The sequence below is a fragment of the Procambarus clarkii genome, chromosome 3, assembly GCF_040958095.1.
Source record: "Procambarus clarkii isolate CNS0578487 chromosome 3, FALCON_Pclarkii_2.0, whole genome shotgun sequence".
Classification (NCBI taxonomy): Eukaryota; Metazoa; Arthropoda; class Malacostraca; order Decapoda; family Cambaridae; genus Procambarus; species Procambarus clarkii.
The window spans coordinates 39,680,403-39,700,402 of NC_091152.1; the positions used below are offsets into that span (position 1 = coordinate 39,680,403).

The 20,000-nt window shown below is 45.5% G+C and overlaps 1 protein-coding gene across 1 annotated transcript in view; it reads left to right on the forward strand.

Moving 5' to 3' along the window:
• The window catches only part of LOC138368892 (involucrin-like), a 28,286-nt gene extending 12,565 nt beyond the window's left edge, over positions 1 to 15,721 (forward strand). The window contains exon 2 of the mRNA XM_069331613.1: positions 15,602 to 15,721. Within this exon, the coding sequence (XP_069187714.1) occupies positions 15,602 to 15,721 (120 nt within the window). The remainder of the gene's footprint in view (positions 1 to 15,601) is intronic.
• The last annotated feature ends 4,279 nt before the right edge of the window (positions 15,722 to 20,000 follow it).

Sequence of the window (20,000 nt, forward strand, 5' to 3'; positions counted from 1 at the left end):
TACACACGTTGATGGTGTACACAGTTGATGGTGTACACACGTTGATGGTGTACACAGTTGATGGTGTACACAGTTGATGGTGTACACACGTTGATGGTGTACACACGTTGATGGTGTACACACGTTGATGGTGTACACACGTTGATGGTGTACACACGTTGATGGTGTACACACGTTGATGGTGTACACACGTTGATGGTGTACACACGTTGATGGTGTACACACGTTGATGGTGTACACACGTTGATGGTGTACACACGTTGATGGTGTACACACGTTGATGGTGTACACACGTTGATGGTGTACACAGTTGATGGTGTACACAGTTGATGGTGTACACACGTTGATGGTGTACACACGTTGATGGTGTACACACGTTGATGGTGTACACAGTTGATGGTGTACACAGTTGATGGTGTACACAGTTGATGGTGTACACAGTTGATGGTGTACACACGTTGATGGTGTACACACGTTGATGGTGTACACAGTTGATGGTGTACACACGTTGATGGTGTACACACGTTGATGGTGTACACACGTTGATGGTGTACACAGTTGATGGTGTACACACGTTGATGGTGTACACACGTTGATGGTGTACACAGTTGATGGTGTACACACGTTGATGGTGTACACACGTTGATGGTGTACACACGTTGATGGTGTACACAGTTGATGGTGTACACAGTTGATGTTGTACACACGTTGATGGTGTACACACGTTGATGGTGTACACACGTTGATGGTGTACACACGTTGATGGTGTACACACGTTGATGGTGTACACACGTTGATGGTGTACACACGTTGATGGTGTACACAGTTGATGGTGTACACACGTTGATGGTGTACACACGTTGATGGTGTACACACGTTGATGGTGTACACACGTTGATGGTGTACACAGTTGATGGTGTACACACGTTGATGGTGTACACACGTTGATGGTGTACACACGTTGATGGTGTACACACGTTGATGGTGTACACACGTTGATGGTGTACACACGTTGATGGTGTACACACGTTGATGGTGTACACGTTGATGGTGTACACACGTTGATGGTGTACACGTTGATGGTGTACACAGTTGATGGTGTACACAGTTGATGGTGTACACACGTTGATGGTGTACACACGTTGATGGTGTACACACGTTGATGGTGTACACAGTTGATGGTGTACACACGTTGATGGTGTACACACGTTGATGGTGTACACACGTTGGGTGTACACACGTTGATGGTGTACACACGTTGATGGTGTACACACGTTGATGGTGTACACACGTTGATGGTGTACACAGTTGATGGTGTACACACGTTGATGGTGTACACACGTTGATGGTGTACACACGTTGATGGTGTACACAGTTGATGGTGTACACACGTTGATGGTGTACAACGTTGATGGTGTACACAGTTGATGGTGTACACACGTTGATGGTGTACACACAGTTGATGGTGTACACACGTTGATGGTGTACACGTTGATGGTGTACACAGTTGATTGTACACACGTTGATGGTGTACACACGTTGATGGTGTACACACGTTGATGGTGTACACACGTTGATGGTGTACACACGTTGATGGTGTACACAGTTGATGGTGTACACAGTTGATGGTGTACACAGTTGATGGTGTACACACGTTGATGGTGTACACACGTTGATGGTGTACACACGTTGATGGTGTACACACGTTGATGGTGTACACAGTTGATGGTGTACACACGTTGATGGTGTACACACGTTGATGGTGTACACACGTTGATGGTGTACACACGTTGATGGTGTACACGTTGATGGTGTACACACGTTGATGGTGTACACAGTTGATGGTGTACACACGTTGATGGTGTACACACGTTGATGGTGTACACACGTTGATGGTGTACACACGTTGATGGGGTACACACGTTGATGGGGTACACACGTTGATGGTGTACACACGTTGATGGTGTACACACGTTGATGGTGTACACAGTTGATGGTGTACACACGTTGATGGTGTACACACGTTGATGGTGTACACAGTTGATGGTGTACACACGTTGATGGTGTACACACGTTGATGGTGTACACACGTTGATGGTGTACACACGTTGATGGTGTACACACGTTGATGGTGTACACACGTTGATGGTGTACACACGTTGATGGTGTACACACGTTGATGGTGTACACAGTTGATGGTGTACACACGTTGATGGTGTACACACGTTGATGGTGTACACACGTTGATGGTGTACACACGTTGATGGTGTACACACGTTGATGGTGTACACAGTTGATGGTGTACACAGTTGATGGTGTACACGTTGATGGTGTACACAGTTGATGGTGTACACAGTTGATGGTGTACACACGTTGATGGTGTACACACGTTGATGGTGTACACAGTTGATGGTGTACACACGTTGATGGTGTACACACGTTGATGGTGTACACAGTTGATGGTGTACACAGTTGATGGTGTACACACGTTGATGGTGTACACAGTTGATGTACACAGTTGATGGTGTACACACGTTGATGGTGTACACACGTTGATGGTGTACACACGTTGATGGTGTACACAGTTGATGGTGTACACAGTTGATGGTGTACACAGTTGATGGTGTACACAGTTGATTGTACACACGTTGATGGTGTACACACGTTGATGGTGTACACAGTTGATGGTGTACAACGTTGATGGTGTACACACGTTGATGGTGTACACACGTTGATGGTGTACACACGTTGATGCTGTACACACGTTGATGGTGTACACAGTTGATGGTGTACACACGTTGATGGTGTACACACGTTGATGGTGTACACACGTTGATGGTGTACACACGTTGATGGTGTACACAGTTGATGGTGTACACACGTTGATGGTGTACACACGTTGATGGTGTACACAGTTGATGGTGTACACACGTTGATGGTGTACACACGTTGATGGTGTACACACGTTGATGGTGTACACAGTTGATGGTGTACACACGTTGATGGTGTACACACGTTGATGGTGTACACACGTTGATGGTGTACACACGTTGATGGTGTACACACGTTGATGGTGTACACACGTTGATGGTGTACACACGTTGATGGTGTACACAGTTGATGGTGTACACACGTTGATGGTGTACACAGTTGATGGTGTACACAGTTGATGGTGTACACACGTTGATGGTGTACACACGTTGATGGTGTACACACGTTGATGGTGTACACACGTTGATGGTGTACACACGTTGATGGTGTACACAGTTGATGGTACACAGTTGATGGTGTACACAGTTGATGTTGTACACACGTTGATGGTGTACACAGTTGATGGTGTACACACGTTGATGGTGTACACACGTTGATGGTGTACACACGTTGATGGTGTACACAGTTGATGGTGTACACAGTTGATGGTGTACACAGTTGATGGTGTACACACGTTGATGGTGTACACACGTTGATGGTGTACACAGTTGATGGTGTACACACGTTGATGGTGTACAACGTTGATGGTGTACACACGTTGATGGTGTACACACGTTGATGGTGTACACACGTTGATGGTGTACACACGTTGATGGTGTACACACGTTGATGGTGTACACACGTTGATGGTGTACACACGTTGATGGTGTACACACGTTGATGGTGTACACACGTTGATGGTGTACACACGTTGATGGTGTACACAGTTGATGGTGTCACACGTTGATGGTGTACACACGTTGATGGTGTACACAGTTGATGGTGTACACACGTTGATGGTGTACACACGTTGATGGTGTACACACGTTGATGGGTACACACGTTGATGGTGTACACACGTTGATGGTGTACACAGTTGATGGTGTACACACGTTGATGGTGTACACAGTTGATGGTATACACAGTTGATGGTGTACACAGTTGATGGGGTACACAGTTGATGGTGTACACAGTTGATGGTGTACACACGTTGATGGTGTACACACGTTGATGGTGTACACAGTTGATGGTGTACACACGTTGATGGTGTACACACGTTGATGGTGTACACAGTTGATGGTGTACACAGTTGATGGTGTACACACGTTGATGGTGTACACAGTTGATGGTGTACACAGTTGATGGTGTACACAGTTGATGTTGTACACACGTTGATGGTGTACACACGTTGATGGTGTACACAGTTGATGGTGTACACGTTGATGGTGTACACAGTTGATGGTGTACACACGTTGATGGTGTACACACGTTGATGGTGTACACAGTTGATGGTGTACACACGTTGATGGTGTACACACGTTGATGGTGTACACACGTTGATGGTGTACACACGTTGATGGTGTACACACGTTGATGGTGTACACACGTTGATGGTGTACACAGTTGATGGTGTACACACGTTGATGGTGTACACAGTTGATGGTGTACACACGTTGATGGTGTACACACGTTGATGGTGTACACAGTTGATGGTGTACACACGTTGATGGTGTACACACGTTGATGGTGTACACACGTTGATGGTGTACACAGTTGATGGTGTACACAGTTGATGGTGTACACACGTTGATGGTGTACACACGTTGATGGTGTACACACGTTGATGGTGTACACACGTTGATGGTGTACACACGTTGATGGTGTACACACGTTGATGGTGTACACAGTTGATGGTGTACACAGTTGATGGTGTACACACGTTGATGGTGTACACACGTTGATGGTGTACACACGTTGATGGTGTACACACGTTGATGGTGTACACACGTTGATGGTGTACACAGTTGATGGTGTACACAGTTGATGGTGTACACAGTTGATGGTGTACACAGTTGATGGTGTACACACGTTGATGGTGTACACACGTTGATGGTGTACACACGTTGATGGTGTACACACGTTGATGGTGTACACAGTTGATGGTGTACACAGTTGATGGTGTACACACGTTGATGGGGTTCACACGTTGATGGTGTACACAGTTGATGGTGTACACAGTTGATGGTGTACACAGTTGATGGTGTACACACGTTGATGGTGTACACAGTTGATGGTGTACACACGTTGATGGTGTACACACGTTGATGGTGTACACAGTTGATGGTGTACACACGTTGATGGTGTACACAGTTGATGGTGTACACAGTTGATGGTGTACACACGTTGATGGTGTACACACGTTGATTGTGTACACACGTTGATGGTGTACACACGTTGATGGTGTACACACGTTGGGGTACACACGTTGATGGTGTACACAGTTGATGGTGTACACACGTTGATGGTGTACACACGTTGATGGTGTACACACGTTGATGGTGTACACACGTTGATGGTGTACACACGTTGATGGTGTACACAGTTGATGGTGTACACACGTTGATGGTGTACACAGTTGATGGTGTACACACGTTGATGGTGTACACACGTTGATGGTGTACACAGTTGATGGTGTACACAGTTGATGGTGTACACAGTTGATGGTGTACACACGTTGATGGTGTACACAGTTGATGGTGTACACAGTTGATGGTGTACACACGTTGATGGTGTACACAGTTGATGGTGTACACAGTTGATGGTGTACACAGTTGATGGTGTACACAGTTGATGGTGTACACGTTGATGGTGTACACACGTTGATGGTGTACACACGTTGATGGTGTACACAGTTGATGGTGTACACACGTTGATGGTGTACACAGTTGATGGTGTACACAGTTGATGGTGTACACACGTTGATGGTGTACACGTTGATGGTGTACACAGTTGATGGTGTACACAGTTGATTGTACACACGTTGATGGTGTACACAGTTGATGGTGTACACACGTTGATGGGTACACAGTTGATGGTGTACACACGTTGATGGTGTACACGTTGATGGTGTACACAGTTGATGGTGTACACACGTTGATGGTGTACACACGTTGATGGTGTACACAGTTGATGGTGTACACACGTTGATGGTGTACACACGTTGATGGTGTACACAGTTGATGGTGTACACAGTTGATGGTGTACACAGTTGATGGTGTACACACGTTGATGGTGTACACACGTTGATGGTGTACACAGTTGATGGTGTACACACGTTGATGGTGTACACGTTGATGGTGTACACACGTTGATGGTGTACACACGTTGATGGTGTACACACGTTGATGGTGTACACAGTTGATGGTGTACACAGTTGATGGTGTACACACGTTGATGGTGTACACAGTTGATGGTGTACACACGTTGATGGTGTACACACGTTGATGGTGTACACAGTTGATGGTGTACACACGTTGATGGTGTACACACGTTGATGGTGTACACACGTTGATGATGTACACAGTTGATGGTGTACACAGTTGATGTTGTACACACGTTGATGGTGTACACACGTTGATGGTGTACACACGTTGATGGTGTACACGTTGATGGTGTACACACGTTGATGGGGTACACACGTTGATGGTGTACACAGTTGATGGTGTACACACGTTGATGGTGTACACAGTTGATGGTGTACACACGTTGATGGTGTACACACGTTGATGGTATACACACGTTGATGGTGTACACACGTTGATGGTGTACACACGTTGATGGTGTACACAGTTGATGGTGTACACAGTTGATGGTGTACACAGTTGATGGTGTACACAGTTGATGGTGTACACACGTTGATGGTGTACACACGTTGATGGTGTACACACGTTGATGGTGTACACACGTTGATGGTCTACACACGTTGATGGTGTACACAGTTGATGGTGTACACAGTTGATGGTGTACACAGTTGATGGTGTACACACGTTGATGGGGTTCACACGTTGATGGTGTACACAGTTGATGGTGTACACAGTTGATGGTGTACACAGTTGATGGTGTACACACGTTGATGGTGTACACAGTTGATGGTGTACACACGTTGATGGGTACACACGTTGATGGTGTACACAGTTGATGGTGTACACCGTTGATGGTGTACACAGTTGATGGTGTACACAGTTGATGGTGTACACACGTTGATGGTGTACACACGTTGATGGTGTACACACGTTGATGGTGTACACACGTTGATGGTGTACACACGTTGATGGTGTACACACGTTGATGGTGTACACACGTTGATGGTGTACACACGTTGATGGTGTACACACGTTGATGGTGTACACAGTTGATGGTGTACACACGTTGATGGTGTACACAGTTGATGGTGTACACACGTTGATGGGTACACACGTTGATGGTGTACACAGTTGATGGTGTACACAGTTGATGGTGTACACAGTTGATGGTGTACACACGTTGATGGTGTACACAGTTGATGGTGTACACAGTTGATGGTGTACACACGTTGATGGTGTACACACGTTGATGGTGTACACAGTTGATGGTGTACACAGTTGATGGTGTACACACGTTGATGGTGTACACAGTTGATGGTGTACACACGTTGATGGTGTACACACGTTGATGGTGTACACAGTTGATGGTGTACACAGTTGATGGTGTACACACGTTGATGGTGTACACAGTTGATGGTGTACACAGTTGATGGTGTACACAGTTGATGGTGTACACAGTTGATGGTGTACACACGTTGATGGTGTACACACGTTGATGGTGTACACAGTTGATGGTGTACACACGTTGATGGTGTACACACGTTGATGGTGTACACAGTTGATGGTGTACACAGTTGATGGTGTACACACGTTGATGGTGTACACAGTTGATGGTGTACACACGTTGATGGTGTACACACGTTGATGGGGTACACAGTTGATGGTGTACACAGTTGATGGTGTACACACGTTGATGGTGTACACACGTTGATGGTGTACACACGTTGATGGTGTACACAGTTGATGGTGTACACAGTTGATGGTGTACACACGTTGATGGTGTACACAGTTGATGGTGTACACAGTTGATGGTGTACACAGTTGATGGTGTACACAGTTGATGGTGTACACACGTTGATGGTGTACACACGTTGATGGTGTACACAGTTGATGGTGTACACAGTTGATGGTGTACACACGTTGATGGTGTACACAGTTGATGGTAACACAGTTGATGGTGTACACACGTTGATGGTGTACACACGTTGATGGTGTACACAGTTGATGGTGTACACACGTTGATGGTGTACACAGTTGATGGTGTACACAGTTGATGGTGTACACACGTTGATGGGGTACACAGTTGATGGTGTACACACGTTGATGGTGTACACACGTTGATGGTTTACACACGTTGATGGAGTACACACGTTGATGGGGTACACAGTTGATGGTGTACACAGTTGATGGTGAACACAGTTGATGGTGTACACACGTTGATGGTGTACACACGTTGATGGTGTACACACGTTGATGGTGTACACAGTTGATGGTGTACACAGTTGATGGTGTACACACGTTGATGGTGTACACACGTTGATGGTGTACACACGTTGATGGTGTACACAGTTGATGGTGTACACAGTTGATGGTGTACACACGTTGATGGTGTACACAGTTGATGGTGTACACACGTTGATGGTGTACACACGTTGATGGTGTACACAGATTGATGGTGTACACAGTTGATGGTGTACATACGTTGCTGGTGTACACAGTTGATAGTGTACACAGTTGATGGTGTACACAGTTGATGTTGTCACACGTTGATGGTGTACACAGTTGATGGTGTACACAGTTGATGGTGTACACACGTTGATGGTGTACACACGTTGATGGTGTACACAGTTGATGGTGTACACAGTTCAATGTGTACACAGTTGATGGTTGTACACAGTTGATGTTGTACACACGTTGATGGTTACACACGTGATGGTGTACACAGTTGATGGGGTACACACGTTGATGGTGTACACACGTTGATGGGGTACACACGTTGATGGGTACACCGTTGATGGTGTACACAGTTGATGGTGTACACAGTTGATGGTGTACACACGTTGATGGTGTACACAGTTGATGGTGTACACACGTTGATGGTGTACACACGTTGATGGTGTACACAGTTGATGGTGTACACGTTGATGGTGTACACACGTTGATGGTGTACACACGTTGATGGTGTACACACGTTGATGGTGTACACAGTTGATGGTGTACACAGTTGATGGTGTACACACGTTGATGGTGTACACAGTTGATGGTGTACACAGTTGATGGTGTACACAGTTGATGGTGTACACAGTTGATGGTGTACACACGTTGATGGTGTACACAGTTGATGGTGTACACAGTTGATGGTGTACACAGTTGATGGTGTACACACGTTGATGGTGTACACAGTTGATGGTGTACACAGTTGATGGTGTACACACGTTGATGGTGTACACACGTTGATGGTGTACACAGTTGATGGTGTACACACGTTGATGGTGTACACAGTTGATGGTGTACACAGTTGATGGTGTACACACGTTGATGGTGTACACAGTTGATGGTGTACACACGTTGATGGTGTACACACGTTGATGGTGTACACACGTTGATGGTGTACACACGTTGATGGGTACACAGTTGATGGTGTACACAGTTGATGGTGAACACAGTTGATGGTGTACACACGTTGATGGTGTACACACGTTGATGGTGTACACACGTTGATGGTGTACACAGTTGATGGTGTACACAGTTGATGGTGTACACACGTTGATGGTGTACACACGTTGATGGTGTACACACGTTGATGGTGTACACAGTTGATGGTGTACACAGTTGATGGTGTACACACGTTGATGGTGTACACACGTTGATGGTGTACACAGTTGATGGTGTACACACGTTGATGGTGTACACAGTTGATGGTGTACACAGTTGATGGTGTACACACGTTGATGGTGTACACAGTTGATGGTGTACACAGTTGATGGTGTACACAGTTGATGGTGTACACACGTTTGATGGTGTACACAGTTGATGGTGTACACAGTTGATGGTGTACACACGTTGATGGTGTACACACGTTGATGGTGTACACAGTTGATGGTGTACACAGTTGATGGTGTACACAGTTGATGGTGTACACAGTTGATGTTGTACACACGTTGATGGTGTACACACGTTGATGGTGTACACAGTTGATGGGGTACACACGTTGATGGTGTACACACGTTGATGGTGTACACACGTTGATGGTGTACACAGTTGATGGTGTACACAGTTGATCTTGTACACACGTTGATGGGGTACACAGTTGATGGTGTATACACGTTGATGGGGTACACAGTTGATGGTGTACACACGTTGATGGTGTACACACGTTGATGGTGTACACAGTTGATGGGGTACACACGTTGATGGTGTACACACGTTGATGGTGCACAAAGTTGATGGTGTACACACGTTGATGGTGCACACACGTTGATGGGGTACACAGTTGATGGTGTACACAGTTGATGGTGTACACACGTTGATGGTGTACACACGTTGATGGTGTACACACGTTGATGGTGTACACAGTTGATGGTGTACACAGTTTATGGTGTACACACGTTGATTGTGTACACAGTTGATGGTGTACACAGTTGATAATGTACACAGTTGATGGTGTACACAGTTGATGGTGTACACACATTGATGGTGTACACAGTTGATGGTGTACACAGTTGATGGTGTACACAGTTGATGGTGTACACACGTTGATGGTGTACACAGTTGATGGTGTACACAGTTGATGTTGTACACACGTTGATGGGGTACACACGTTGATGGTGTACACAGTTGATGGTGTACACACGTTGATGGTGTACACAGTTGATGGTGTTCACAGTTGATGGTGTACGCACGTTGATGGGGTACACAGTTGATGGTGTACACACGTTGATGGTGTACACACGTTGATGGTGTACACAGTTGATGGTGTACACAGTTGATGGCGTACACACGTTGATGGTGTACACACGTTGATGGTGTACACACGTTGATGGTGTACACAGTTGATGGTGTACACAGTTGATGGTGTACACAGTTGATGGTGTACACACGTTGATAGTGTACACAGTTGATGGTGTACACACGTTGATGGTGTACACACGTTGATGGTATACACACGTTGATGGTGTACACACGTTGATGGTGTACACAGTTGATGGTGTACACACGTTGGATGGTGTACACACGTTGATGGTGTACACACGTAGATGGTGTACACACGTTGATGGTGTACACACGTTGATGGTGTACACAGTTGATGGTGTACACACGTTGATGGTGTACACACGTTGATGGTGTACACACGTTGATGGTGTACACACGTTGATGGTGAACACAGTTGATGGTGTACACACGTTGATGGTGTACACACGTTGATGGTGTACACACGTTGATGGTGTACACACGTTGATGGGGTATACATGTTTAGTGTGTACACACGTTGATGGGGTATACATGTTGATGGTGTACACACCTTGATGGGGTATACACGTTGATGGTGTACACACGTTGATGGGGTACACACGTTGATGGGGTACACACGTTGATGGGGTACACAGTTGATGGTGTACACACGTTGATGGTGTACACACGTTGATGGGGTATACATGTTGATGGTGTACACACGTTGATGGTGTACACACGTTGATGGTGTACACACGTTGATGGTGTACACACGTTGATGGGGTATACATGTTTAGTGTGTACACACGTTGATGGGGTATACATGTTGATGGTGTACACACGTTGATGGGGTATACATGTTGATGGGGTATACACGTTGATGGTGTACACACGTTGATGGTGTACACACGTTGATGGTGTACACACGTTGATGGTGTACACACGTTGATGGTGTACATAGTTGATGGGGTACACAGTTTATGGAGTGGACACATTGATGGGGTACAGACGTTGATGGGGTACACACATTGATAGGGTACACAGTTGACGGGGTACACAGGTGATGGGGGTACACAGTTGATGGGGTACACAGTTGATGAGGTACACAGTTGATAGGGTACACAGTTGATGGGGTACACAGTTGATGGGGTACACACATTGATGGGGTACACAGTGGTTGGGGTACACAGGTGATGGGGTACACAGTGGTTGGGGTACACAGTTGATGGGGTACACAGTTGATGGGGTACACAGTAGTTGGGGTACACAGTTGATGAGGTACACAGTTGATGGGGTACACAGTTGATGGGGTACACAGTTGAGTGCCTCAGGCGTCAGCAAGGGTGGCCACAGTCAGCCCCTCTAGAGGGTCCAGGTGTTACAAGAGGATTGTTTTCCTAGTCCCAGTTCCCTGATGTTGGTAGTCTGCTCGAATGTCCTTCTTGAAGGTGTCGTGGTCACAGAGGTGGTGGAGGCGGTCTTGAGGGGCGACCACACCAAGGCTCCGTCCACCTTCCCTGCCCTTGTATGTCCAGTTGTCCTCGTGGACGAGTGGATGTTGTTGTTGTTTTAGATTTACCTACTCAGAACGATATGTCCATGTAGCACCGACTATGGTGAGCCCGTAAAGAGGAAGGTACAGGCAGATATATAGAGAAGAGAGTAAGATGAGGGGTGAGCAAGTAAGATAGTGAGGTGAGGAGCAGGTAGGAATAAGGTCACAGTACACTCACCATGTAGGGTGAGGTACAGTGAGGTAGTGCATAGTCGTTGACGATCAGGGCAGAAGGTGAGGTGCAAATTGTGTCATTGATAGTGAGGTATACCTAAGCTGGGTTTACATAGCTGTGTGTAGGAGCTTGAATACTTCTCAAGCCACATTTTGCAACATTTTCTCAATAAAGACTCAAAGGATCAATACTATTGCGGTAGAGTGGCAGTCCAGTACCAGACCCACTCTAATAACAAGACGGGTTATATGTGCTGACATGTGTAAGGCACAAAATACATAAACTGCGGTACTGTATTCCTGGATACATTCCCACGACGATTTATTCGCTCCTTTGATAATAGTCGATTTTCCATTTACATCTCACTTAAGCTTGGAATGTAAATTGATATCAATAAAAGTATTTTCTGAGATACAACAAATTTTTATATTATTTTATATTTGTTTCTCTTGTTCTTCAAAATACTCCAAGAATTCACAGTTTCATACAGCTGGTGTTGAGACTTTTAACTATACACGTTGAGATGTATACTTTTGTTTATAAGACTTTAATTTGTATTATTTATTTACAGTTTATATTAATGATCATTTTGGTGCAACAAACTAAAACAATCAAATTAATATATTTTTGGTTGTGAATATTAAGACCAATTCAGTAAGAATTCATGTTAAGAATTACAGGAAACAAAGGTGAAGGCAGAGCCAGGTGGAAGTCAAGGCGTGCGTGTGAACGGCAAGTTTGACTTCCTCGTTGTCCTATATACTCTTGATGTTGGTGGAGCAAGATTTATAAATTGGTTCGGAAGCACTTTTTAGGGTACAAAAGAAAACAAAATAGTTTTATGTATATGTGATAACGATGAGTTTACATGTAGACTACAGGTAGAGTAGTGTAGTTCAGCGTTCCTCCCCAGAACGACTACAGGTAGAGTAGTGTAGTTCAGCGTTCCTCCCCAGAACGACTACAGGTAGAGTAGTGTAGTTCAGTGTTCCTCCCCAGAACGACTACAGGTAGAGTAGTGTAGTTCAGTGTTCCTCCCCAGAACGACTATAGGTAGAGTAGTGTAGTTCAGCGTTCCTCCCCAGAACGACTACAGGTAGAGTAGTGTAGTTCAGCGTTCCTCCCCAGAACGACTACAGGTAGAGTAGTGTAGTTCAGCGTTCCTCCCCAGAACGACTACAGGCAGAGTAGTGTAGTTCAGCGTTCCTCCCCAGAACGACTACAGGTAGAGTAGTGTAGTTCAGCGTTCCTCCCCAGAACGACAACAGGTAGAGTAGTGTAGTTCAGCGTTCCTCCCCAGAACGACTACAGGTAGAGTAGTGTAGTTCAGCGTTCCTCCCCAGAACGACTACAGGTAGAGTAGTGTAGTTCAGCGTTCCTCCCCAGAACGACTACAGGTAGAGTAGTGTAGTTCAGCGTTCCTCCCCAGAACGACAACAGGTAGAGTAGTGTAGTTCAGCGTTCCTCCCCAGAACGACTACAGGTAGAGTAGTGTAGTTCAGCGTTCCTCCCCAGAACGACTACAGGTAGAGTAGTGTAGTTCAGCGTTCCTCCCCAGAACGACTACAGGTAGAGTAGTGTAGTTCAGCGTTCCTCCCCAGAACGACTACAGGTAGAGTAGTGTAGTTCAGCGTTCCTCCCCAGAACGACTACAGGTAGAGTAGTGTAGTTCAGCGCTCCTCCCCAGAACGACTACAGGTAGAGTAGTGTAGGTCAGCGTTCCTCCCCAGAACGACTACAGGTAGAGTAGTGTAGTTCAGCGTTCCTCCCCAGAACGACTACAGGTAGAGTAGTGTAGTTCAGCGTTCCTCCCCAGAACGACTACAGGTAGAGTAGTGTAGTTCAGCGTTCCTCCCCAGAAATGGGAACATAAATATTTGTGTGTTCTACATGTCTGGTTTTCTTATTAGGTCAAGCAGTGAATAGTTCACTACATGCAGGTCTATCTGTCTATCTATCTATCTATCTATACATGTCATTAAACACAACAGCAGTGTGACTGTTGATAATTTTCTTAGATATTTTCCATTCTACCATCTAGAGGATGAAGAAACACTAGATCACTTAATGTTTCCAGTTTATTGTTTGAAGTTTCGTCAGCAATTTTACATGATCAGGAATATACTCTATGTTCAACACACACATGTATACTAAGCTTAAGAGATTGGTTGATGAAGATTAAGCCACCCAAAGGTGGCACGGGCATGAGTAGCCCGTAAGAGCTTGCAAGAAGAAATTTAGACATTTATAAGCGTAGGAACATCTCACTCTACGTTTCACCTAATCCCATTAATCGTAGGGAGCGACGAAGGATAGAGTGAGGTGACTGTGGTCTGACTCCGGCTTCCAGCTGTCCGCCAGGTCTTACATCTTCACTCTGGGTCAATGGAGGACCATCAAACAGCTGTATGCTCCAAGTTGAATTCATCTGGATGTTGACTACTGGTGTCAGTTCCCGAGTGAACACAGCCTCAGGCATACGAAGCCTCCTACGGTCGTCGGTGTGTGTGATTATTGTCGTATCTTTCACTATGTCTTGGTGAGTAAGGAAGGTGTTGTGGTGTTGAGAATGATCTTCTATAATACCTCAGTCTTGTAAACAAAGTGTAAGACGTCTACTCAGTGTATTCGTGGTATGTACAATGTAGCATATATTTCAGAGTGCACAGTCTCCAGAGTTGCACTTGTATTAATACACAACATTAGTGCACCTCAGGTTGTCAGTGGAGGCAGACATGTTATTTCTCATAATGATGGAAGGTGTACAAGGGTTGCTATAATTAATTATAGGACGAATCCTTGCGTTTTCACTGCGAGGTCTGCAATTCCTGTCAATTATATCTCGTATCACCTTTTCATCATTGTTAAATGCCTCAGTAAATGTAAATATATAATACATTATAATGTGTTCCTTGGAGGGCCTATTTCCCACCCCTGGGGCCTGGTTATCATCAGTCAGGTGGCGGCCCAGCTTCTTACTAACGATTTCGTCAAATTCTGTATTGCTGTAATCGTTGTTCACAACAGATTGTTGGATTCGTTCAAGTTCGTGGTGCAAGAGCTGCCAAGACATCTGAGAAGACCGAGGGAGGTACTAAGCAACATCTTCTCAACACCACAACACCATCCTGGATCACCAAGACGTAGTGAAGGACACCACAGTAATCACACCACCCTACGAGGCTTCGTATCCCTGAGGTTGTGTTCATTCACGAGCTGACACCAGTAATCAACATCCACATGAAGTCCACTTGGAGCATACAGCATATATATATATATATATATATATATATATATATATATATATATATATATATATATATATATATATATATATATATATATATATATATATATATCTCCCCTATCCCCCAAAGCCTCTCCTCCCCCATGCTCCCCCAACCCCCCCCCCCTTCTCTCACCACCCCAACCCTCCCCCTCTTACTCTCCCCCCCCCCCCCAACCCTCCCCCTCTCACTCTCCCCACCTACCCTCCCCCTCTTACCCACCCCCCTTACCCTCCCCCCTCTCCCCCACCACCCTCCTCTCCCCCACTCCCCCAAGCCCTCCCACCTCCACCAGTCTCCCCGTGCCAGGTCCCCCCAGCTCCCACTCACCCCAGATCCCAAAGGTCCCCCCCAGAGGAGAAGCAGAAGAGAGTCAGTTTCAGGGTGATGTACTCGAACATAGATGGGATCACAAGCAAGACAAGTGAACTAAGGGAAAGAGCACAAGAAGTGAACCCAGATGTAATCGGACTCACTGAAACAAAACTCTCTGGAATCATAACGAATGCCGTGTTTCCCCAGGAGTACACAGTAATAAGGAAAGAGAGGAAAGGTAGGGGAGGAGGCAGAGTGGCCCTACTCATGAGAAAGGAATGGAGTTTTAAGGAGATGGCCAACCCGGGCTGTGAGGGTTCATGGACTACATAGCAGGCACCATGACAATGGGAGGACCAGGAATAGTAGTAGCAGTAATATACAACCCTCCACCAAATGACAGAAGACCCAGTCAAGAGTATGAAAACAACAACATGCCAGTTAACACTATAAGTGAGAGGGCAGCCTCTGCTGCCCGTAGAAATAGATCCCACCTGCTCATCATGGGCGACTTCAATCACGGAAGGATTGACTGGAAGAACAAGGAACCGCATGGAGGCGAGGATACGTGGAGAGCCAAACTACTGGAGGTGGTGACAAGAAACCTTTTACCCAGCATGTCAGAGAACCCACAAGGATGAGAGGCAATGACGAACCAGCGAGACTCGACCTAGTTTTCACTCTGAACGACTCGGACATAAGAGAAATCGGTTTTGAGGACCCAGTAAGAATGAGCGACCACAGTGTACTGGTGTTTGAGTACCTGATTGAAGAAGGGTTATTGAACTCGAGGAGGGATAGCATACCGAAAGGGAAACTATGAGGGGATAAGAAAATTCCTAACAGATATAGCATGGGAAACAGAGCTCAGGGGAAAGGCGACCCAAGATATGATGGATTACATCACGCAGAAGTGCAAGGACGCAGCAAACAAGTTTGTCTCAGTCTAAAAGGAAAACAGAGAAATGAAAATGAGAAACCCATGGTTTAATCAGAGATGTAGGCTAGCTAAGCAGCAAAGTAAAAGGGCATGGAGAAACTATAGGAATAACAGGACACTGGAGAGTAGAGAAATATACCAGAATGCCAGGAATGAATATGTCAGGATGAGAAAAGAGGCAGAAAGAAAATACGAAAATGACATCGCAAGCAAGGCAAAGACTCAGCCTAAATTGTTGCATAGCCACATCAGGAGAAAAACATCAGTAGAGGAACAGGTTATGAAATTAAGGATAGGGGCGGAAGGATTCACTATAAATGACAAAGAAGTGTGTGAGGAACTGAATAAGAAATTCTAGGAGGTCTTCACCTTAGAGCAAGGAGAAATTCCAGGGATAAGTGAGGGAATAGTTAACCAGGAACCACTAGAAGAGTTTGAGATTACCAGCGGGGAAGTAAGGAAGTGTTTACTAGATTTGGATGTGACAAATTCTATAGGCCCAGATGGAATCTCCCCTTGGATACTAAAGGAAGGACCAAAAGAACTGCGCCTACCACTCTCCATAGTGTATAACAAATCACTGGCAACAGGGGAACTGCCAGATATTTGGAAAGCAGCTAACGTAGTCCCGATATACAAGGAAGCGGATAGACAGGAGGCACTGAACTACAGACCAGTGTCCCTAACCTGCATACCATGCAAGCTGATGGAGAAGATTGTGCGAAAAAAACTAGTGGGGCATCTGGAGCGAAGGAACTTTGTAACACAGCACCAACATGGGTTCAGGGATGACAGGTCCTGCCTCACAGGGTTATTTGAATTCTACGACCAGACAAAAAAAAAAATAAGGCAAGAAAGAGAAGGGTGGGCAGACTGCATATTTTTGGATTGTCAGAAAGCCTTTGATACAGTGCCACACAAGAGGCTAGTGCGAAAGTTGGAGATGCAGGCTGGAGTGAAAGGGAAGGTACTCCGGTGGATAGAGGAGTACCTAAGCAACAGGAGACAACGAGTCTGTGTGAGGGGTGAGGTCTCAGATTTGAGAGACGTTACAAGTGGAGTCCCGCAGGGGTCAGGCCTTGGACCTATACTGTTTCTGGTATATGTAAATGATCTCCCAGAGGGTATAGATTCGTTCCTCTCAATGTTTGCCGACGATGCAAAAATTATGAGGAGGATTGAAACAGAGGATGATAGTAGGAGGCTACAAGATGACCTAGATAGACTGAGTGAATGGTCCAACAAATGGCTGTTGAAGTTCAACCCGAGTCAATGCAAAGTAATGAAACTAGGCAGTGGAAACAGGAGGGCCAGACACAGGATACAGAATAGGAGATGAAGTACTTAATGTAACGGACAGAGAGAAAGATCTAGGAGTTGATATCACACCAAACCTTTCTCCTGAAGCCCACATAAAGAGAATAACGCCAGCGGCATATGCGAGGCTGGTTAACATCAGAACGGCGTTCAGGAACCTGTGTAAGGAATCATTCAGAATCTTGTACACCACATATGTAAGACCAATCCTGGAGTATGCGGCCCCAGCATGGAGCCCGTACTTTGTCAAGCACAAGACGAAGCTGGAAAAAGTCCAAAGGTATGCTACTAGATTAGTCCCAGAACTAAGAGGCATGAGTTATGAGGAAAGGCTGCGGGAAATGCACCTTACGACACTGGAAGACAGAAGAGTAAGGGGGGACATGATCACAACCTACAAAATCCTCAAGGAAATCGACCGGGTAAACAAGGAAGAATTATTCAACACTGAAGAGACGCGAATAAGGGGATACAGGTGGAAGCTGAGTACCCAAATGAGCCACAGAGACATTGGAAAAAAAATCTTTTTCAGTGTCAGAGTAGTTAGTAAATGGAATGCATTAGGAAGTGATGTGGTGGAGGCTGACTCCATACACAGTTTCAAGTGTAGATATGATAGAGCCCAGTAGGCTCAGAAATCTGTACACCAGTTGATTGACGGTTGAGAGGCGGGACCAAAGAGCCGAAGCTCAACCCCCCGCAAGCACAACTAGGTGAGTACAACTAGGTGAGTACAACTAGGTGAGTACAACTAGGTGAGTACACACACACACACACACACACACACACACACACACACACACACACACACACACACACACACACACATACACACACACACACACACACACACACACACACACACACATACACACACACACACACACACACACACACACACACACACACACACACACACACACACACACACACACACACACACACATACACACACACACACAAGAGGGAAAAATAGCTTGCCCGAAATTGGAAAATTCTTTAAAAATGTCATGATTGAATCGTGACTTTCTATTCCTGCTGCAATTCGGGAGGTGAATAAAAGACCGCAGGTCTCATGACTACCAGACATGTCCTACGAGTCACCGCTGGAGAGTTGGAGATGATAATGAACTTACGGGACTCACTATAGTGACTTTTTGGATACTTCGCCAGCATAGCTCGTGTCAACGCTACAGTGTTTGTTTGGAGGCGGAATAAAATGAGCAAAGTTTCTTTCACCCTAATAAACCTGTTCCCCTAGAAGTACCTGGGAGTTAAACAGCTACTTCATGGGGATATGTGTGTATGTGTATATCTCCTCACCTATTTGTACTCATGCATTTGTGTCTGCAGGATCGAGCATTGACTCTTGGATCCCGCCTATCTAGCCATCAGTTGTTTACTGCAATGACTCCTGTCCCATCTCCCTATCATACTTAGTTTTAAAATTATAAATCGAGTTTGCTTCCACAACCTGCTCCTTAAGTGCATTCCATTTTTCCACTATTCTCACGCTAAAAAAAATTCCTATCATCTCTGTGACTCATCTGAGTGCCCACCTTCCACC